The 6,524-nt window shown below is 30.7% G+C and overlaps 1 protein-coding gene across 1 annotated transcript in view; it reads right to left on the reverse strand.

Annotated features, from left to right (window-relative positions):
• Positions 1-1,216: 1,216 nt before the first annotated feature.
• LOC125852240 (aspartic proteinase 36-like) overlaps positions 1,217-6,524 on the reverse strand; it is a gene marked incomplete at its 5' end in the record, with an annotated part of 37,410 nt that continues 32,102 nt past the window's right edge. The window contains 3 exons of the mRNA XM_049531972.1: positions 1,217-1,939; positions 2,164-2,178; positions 2,296-2,351. Of these exons, the coding sequence (XP_049387929.1) occupies positions 1,217-1,939; positions 2,164-2,178; positions 2,296-2,351 (794 nt within the window). The remainder of the gene's footprint in view (positions 1,940-2,163; positions 2,179-2,295; positions 2,352-6,524) is intronic.

The following is a 6,524-nucleotide window of genomic DNA, read 5'->3' on the forward strand; positions in this document are numbered from 1 at the left end:
TCCAACATAAGTCTAGCCATAGGTGCAATACCACATATCCAGGTGTCAGCAAACTTAACCATATCCACAGTTCTAGTCATTAATTTTCTCATAATTTCCTCCAACATGATTATTATAGATTTGTGTCTACACGATAAGATCCATGAGTTAAAGGTTTCACACATGTTATTTTCAACTGCATCACATTTAGAATGCTCTTGAAAGAATGCTCTAACCCATGACACTTGTGGATAATGCAATAAATCATCATTAATTCCATTACCAAGTCTGCTCATTTTGTAAAGCTCTTTATTGTACTTCACTTCAAAATTTGCCTTGGAACATCAGATGTGTCTAGCACACATTCTAACTTCAGCATTTGGTAGCAGTTCACCAACAACTGCTTGAAGACCCTACAATAAAATACAATTCAATACAATTTAGGAAAGAAAATACATTTCTACATATCTACAATTATCAAAGTAATAGACAATTACCTTCTGCATATCTGACATTACTGTAAGACCCTGTCCAGTACCCAACTGCAGGTCCTCTTTTCAAGTAGTTGATAAAGAAACTCCAGCTATGTTTAGTCTCCTTGTCCACAACTGCCCAGGCTATAAGAAACATCTGATTGTTTCAATTTCTTCCAACTGCTACAGGAAGTTCACCCTTACAAGCACCCTTTAAGAAACATCCATCAAATCTTATTATTCTTCTACATTCTTCCTTCCACCCTTTCTTCAATGCATCCAAGCATATATAGAAGTACATAAACAATTTCTTTCCTGGTACAGTTTCTCTATCCATCCTTACCTAAACAGAACTACCAGGATTGGTTTGTTTTATGACTTCAGCATAATCACATAACCTTGCAAATTTCATATTCCAGTCACCCATGTTTTCTCTAAGAATCATCATCGTTGCCTTGTAACAAATTGTTCTACCCACATGCAGTCCTAACTCCTCCCTACACAATTCTTGTATTTCCCAAATCCTCAAAGATGTTTGTTTAGTTATTTCATCCTTCAATCTACTTGCTAGGAACTTAGTTGTACACATTTTGTTCTTATTTGATGGTAAACACTTGTGTATAGGATAGTAATTCTTAATCATAAAGTTACCAGAATCCCTATCAATAGCACCATAGCACAACCATTTGCATTTTTCTTTGAATTTACATTTAGCTCTCACTCTATGAGCTTCATTAGGCCTTAACTTAATCTGATAATTTTTTTCAACAACATATTTTGCCATATTTTGCCAAAGCCTTTCTTAATTCCTTAGCATTCTCAAAAATCATTCCAAGTTCAAAAATAGCAACAGTACATTCATCATCATACCTGAGCTTTTTGCTCTTTCTTCTACCTGGTAGATCAACACCTCCAACAACTTTTGCATCTAGCATATCAGTGCTATCATCAATATCACATTTTGAGCTATCAATATACTTCTCATCTCCTCCCAATCTACCAACATATCTATCCTTCTTATTTATTCCAATATCTTCAAAACCTCTATCCACACCAGCCTCACCTATTGGTACTTCTTCAATTATTGTTTTCTTCTCCCTACCTCTTTTCTTCCTAAGATTAGGATTTCTTTTGTTTCTCATTTCAGCCCTAAGGGATCTCAATTCTTCATCAACATCTGAACCATCTTCATTATGAATAGCATCTACATATGTGTCACTACTAGGTAGATCTGATTCAGCTTCATTCTGATTTGTATCACCTCCAGGCAGTTCTATATCAACTCCATTCAAATCTAAATCATTCTCCACAGTTCCCTCAGTATTTATACCCACAGATTCATCAACAAGATCATACCATGGTAAATCAACTTCATGGACCACATACACATGAAACTCATTACCATCTACCAAGTCTTTCACAAATTCTAACAATTGAGTATCAGAAGTAACTTGAACTAATTCATTGTTATCTTCACAGTAAAATCCCTTCACATTTGTATACCCAAGGTCTTTAGTGTAGGAAAGAAACTCGACAAGACTAAAATGATCTTTATTTATGCCAACACCAAATACATCTACTTCTCGTTGGTAAGTAGGGTTAGGATTTCCAACAACACACCCCCCCCATGATGAAACCAAGTTAAAATATAGTTGTCCATATCTCGAAAAGAAGACCCCCAATAAAAGGAAATACCCAAAAAGCCCCTTACTTTACCAGTCAAAACCTATATTAAAAATGAAAATAAAGAAAGCGGAATCAACAGCAATATACACCTTCAACAACAATATACACCTTCTTGAAGAAAACAAAAACAAAGGTAGAAAACAAAATACACCATTACCTTCAATTTCTTTAATTTCTCCAATGTCGCACAACCCGATACCTCGTCAATACAACCTTAAACCTGAAAAATGGCGACATAAAATACAACAATGGATATTACTAACAATGAATTGAAGGAAAAACAAAGAAATGCATGTGAAGAGAAGGGAGATTTACCTAGGGTTTTCATCGGAGAAGAGAGAGAATCGTATGAAGAGGTTGAAAATCACAAAGAATGGTTCAATTTTCTTTTAGTTTGAAAAAAACGACATGTAAAGAGGTTTAAGAGTTGGCATCATATAATTGGTCAATTCATCCATGTAGAACGGTTGTCTTGCACGCTCTTATGGTCAACAGAAGTCTGTGCAAAAAGTGCTAAAGTGACACATGGGGACCTTACGTTAGGTGTTTAAAATGAAAATCCTTCCGTTGAGATGTCTAAGTGAAAGATTGTGCCAAGTTTAGGGGGCCACCGATGGGTTAGCCTAATTACTTTCAAGTGGCTTATTGAGTATATCATCAAAAGTTAAGATATGACTTTCAAAGCATTGGCTTTTCTGTTCATCTTTATGATGATAGGACTCTGTAAGTCTTTTTACTTGCTTTAATTTTTAATAGCTGAATATCATATACTTTTCCACAATTTTTTGTAAGTTCATTTTATAAATCTTCTTGTTCTTAGATATGAAATATATTTATCTATTATTAATAGATAATAAATTATGAAATTTTATTTAATAGGTATTTCGCGAAAGGCTGAAATAAAGAATATTCCCGTTTGTTGCTGCGACAAAGATCCCAATATTTGTCAATCTTTGTGTGGCTTTGTACCTGAATATTACTGTGATGGTATATACTGTGAATGTGGGCACAAACCACCTGTAGCTCAAATTGCACAGACTAATGAAACCACAAATTGAAGAATTAAAATTTCTTGGCTCAAAAATAGAACTGGAATTCAATTCTTGTTTCTAAGTAACTTACAACAAGGCAATAGCCAAATAAAAAAGTTTATTGTTCTCTTTTTTCTGTCTTTTATTTTGGTAAATAGTCTTCGATTAGAAGGATATTTACATACTACATTCAAATGCACTTAGCAAAACATAACCTTCTTTTACTCTATTGTATTTAATTATCCATCTCAATCGACTTAACATATTAACATGTAAACTATTATAAAAAGAATTGACCGTAAAACAAATGAAATATTGGAACATCAATATAATCGTGTCTATGTTTTTGCAGCTGAATAGCGATATGTTTTTTTTTCTTATATGAGATTAATTAAGATATAATTTTCAAATGTTGTAGCACATCTTTATTTGTTTAGCATGAGCGGATATGTACATGAGAGTCACATTTACTTTTTCCCTTTATTCCATATTAATTGAAATTTTGGGGTTTTTTTCATTGTTCAAAATAATTGAATTGTTCAAAGTTTAAGATGAATGTTTGAAATTTTATCCATATGTTTCGTTTCTTTTAGTGAAGTTTTGTATTTTCTAGGAGATAAATTACAATACTTGCAAAGTTATGTTTATGATTTTACAAAGACAAAATGGAAAGTATGGTTTAAATTATATTCTTGAATGTTTTTCTTAATAATTGTGGATTACCTTACAAATTGAGTTAATATGGAATAGAGGAAGTATTAACCAAACGTAAAATCATACAAATTAATTATGTTTTGAACAAGTTAATTTTGTGGGATCCTTTATTTACTACATGAATAATTATTTTCTTGTATATTCTATCTATCTCAATTTATGTGGTATTTTTCAAATTTGAAGAGTCAAATAAATTTTTATCATAATTTAGTACACCTTTTTAATATTTTGAAATGTCAATTATGTGACTTATAATAAGAGAAAAGACATAAAAGCACAACTGAAGTTGTTTCGAATTTTCATAAAGACACCTTAACTTAGAGGGCGTCCTATTACCTCACAAAAGTATTGAATATCTTTGTAAAAGGACCATTTTGACCCATTTTCTCTACTGTGAACAGACGCGTGGTGCTCACTTTTTTTATTAATTTAATTTAAATTAATTTCTTCAAATCCGACCCGACCCGACCCAAATCGTTTCAAAAAAGAAAACTCTTGTTCTCCATTTTTCATTTCTTAGTTTCTCATCATTTTCCTCAATCATAGGCATTGTTGAAGATCATCTCCTACAATTTTGATGTTTGTTGGTCAAATTTCTTGGAGAACTAGCGAAGTATACAATGAATTGAAGATTAACAAGTTAGAATAGTAACAATAGCAAATCGTTTCAGCTGCAAACTAAAACCCTCATCAACATGTATATCGGAAAAGCTACTTGTGGTTTCAACGGCGAAGAATAATTCGTTGAAATCGATAGTAGTGGTATTTGGAGCCATGTCTTTTGGGTGGCTGGCGATTGGGCTTGTTTTCAAACCATGGATTGATAAAACCCGAGCTTCAATGGACAACTTTGGGTTTGATTTTTGGGTTCTCAAAACTAAATGAAATTAAGAAGAAATGAAACCTCGGACAACTTTAAATTAGCTTTTTCGATTGGAAATTAAAACGAATTCATACCTTATTGAGTTGATTTCATCAGTTCATCATAGAGTACCTATGACTCTTCTGTTGGGGAAGATGATGAATTTGAATGGAGTAAATAATTTATAAAGAAAATAACTTAAATGTGGCAGTTTTTAATTGGTTTTTGGCATTAAAAACGGACCTTCACGCGCATCATGTGCGTGTTCACAAACATAATGAGAAAATGGGTCAAAATGGTCCTTTTACAAAAATATTCAATACTTTTGTGGGGTGATAGGACATCCTCAAAGTTAAGGTGTCTTTTTGAAAATTCGAAACAACTTCAATTGTGCTTTTACGTCTTTTCTCTTATAATAACATAGTTTTGGAATATGTAAAGTTTATCTCCACAATCGTAATGATTTATAACAAAATAAGAAAAATTGATTCTTGAATTTAAACTATGCCACATAAATTGGATGGAAGGAGTAAATATTTATTATTTAAAAAGAATTAAAGATTACATGTTAGAAATCAAGATCAAAATTTATATTTTTGATTCCTTAAGTTCGAACAATGTGGCATAAAATGAAATAGAGGGAGTAAATATTAATTTTGCACAATATGTTTATCATTGGAAAAATTATAATTTATATTTATGTAATTTTTAAAAAAGAACATTTATAGGAGTTTTAGTTATATAAATGATTTTTTAAAGATCTATAAAAGCTATACTTTAATTTAAAACCTAATAACTTAAAATAGATTGGAACTTATTAATGTTAAATTTTGTCTTTCCCTCTATTAACAAGATACTTTATTCACTATATGAGTAATTTATTATATTCAAAATATTAATTTGACAATATATGTTTAGATTTATTATGTAATTCCATTATTAGCAAAAGCAAAATTACTTAATTGTTTTTTCCTTTTACTTGTAAAGAATATTTGACTTTGTTGAGTATGTTTGGTTGAAAGGACATAAGATAAAATAAAATTCAGTTAAGAAGTAAACAAATCAACAAAATAAATTTCTATTATTTCTATTTCTATCTATATTATCTAGAAGAGTCAGTTTGAGACGATCTAGAAGAGTCAGTTTGAGACGATCAAACGCAAATTTGTTGTTTCATATATATTTCATTTTAAAATTCTGTAACTTATATGTTTAAATTTGTCAATATACCATGTAGCTAGTTTTTTCTCCACAAAGTTATGTGATTCTTCTTGAAACAATAATTATAAGATTTTTCTAGAACTAACTAGTAAGTCTTTGACACAAATAAATAGACACTAACTCATTCGACTCATTCCTAATTTTACTCACTCCTCGATTTTCTCTCCTCAAAGTTCCTCTCTTTCCTTCTCTTTTTTTTTTTCAGTTCTTTTATACTCCCTCTCTGTCCCTAATTACTTCTCTAAAAAAAAAAATTTTTACTTGTCCATTTTGACAAATGAAGAAAGGACTATTTTTTTACCTATTACACCATCAATTAATTAACTTTGAAAAATATAGAATTTCTTGAAAATTTTAAAATTTTAATTCATCCACTTCATAATTAATAGAGGTAAAATAATAAACTTACTATGTCAATCAATATTTTCTTAATAAGTGTATCAATTCAAAAGTGGACAAATAATTAGTGACAAAGAAAATATGTATTTGTAGCAATTGTTATTGTTGTTATTCATGCATCTACCACTTTCTGTTTTTTATTTCTGCTCTCATTATGCT

This window comes from Solanum stenotomum, unplaced genomic scaffold, assembly GCF_019186545.1.
Source record: "Solanum stenotomum isolate F172 unplaced genomic scaffold, ASM1918654v1 scaffold33129, whole genome shotgun sequence".
NCBI classification, from domain to species: Eukaryota; Viridiplantae; Streptophyta; class Magnoliopsida; order Solanales; family Solanaceae; genus Solanum; species Solanum stenotomum.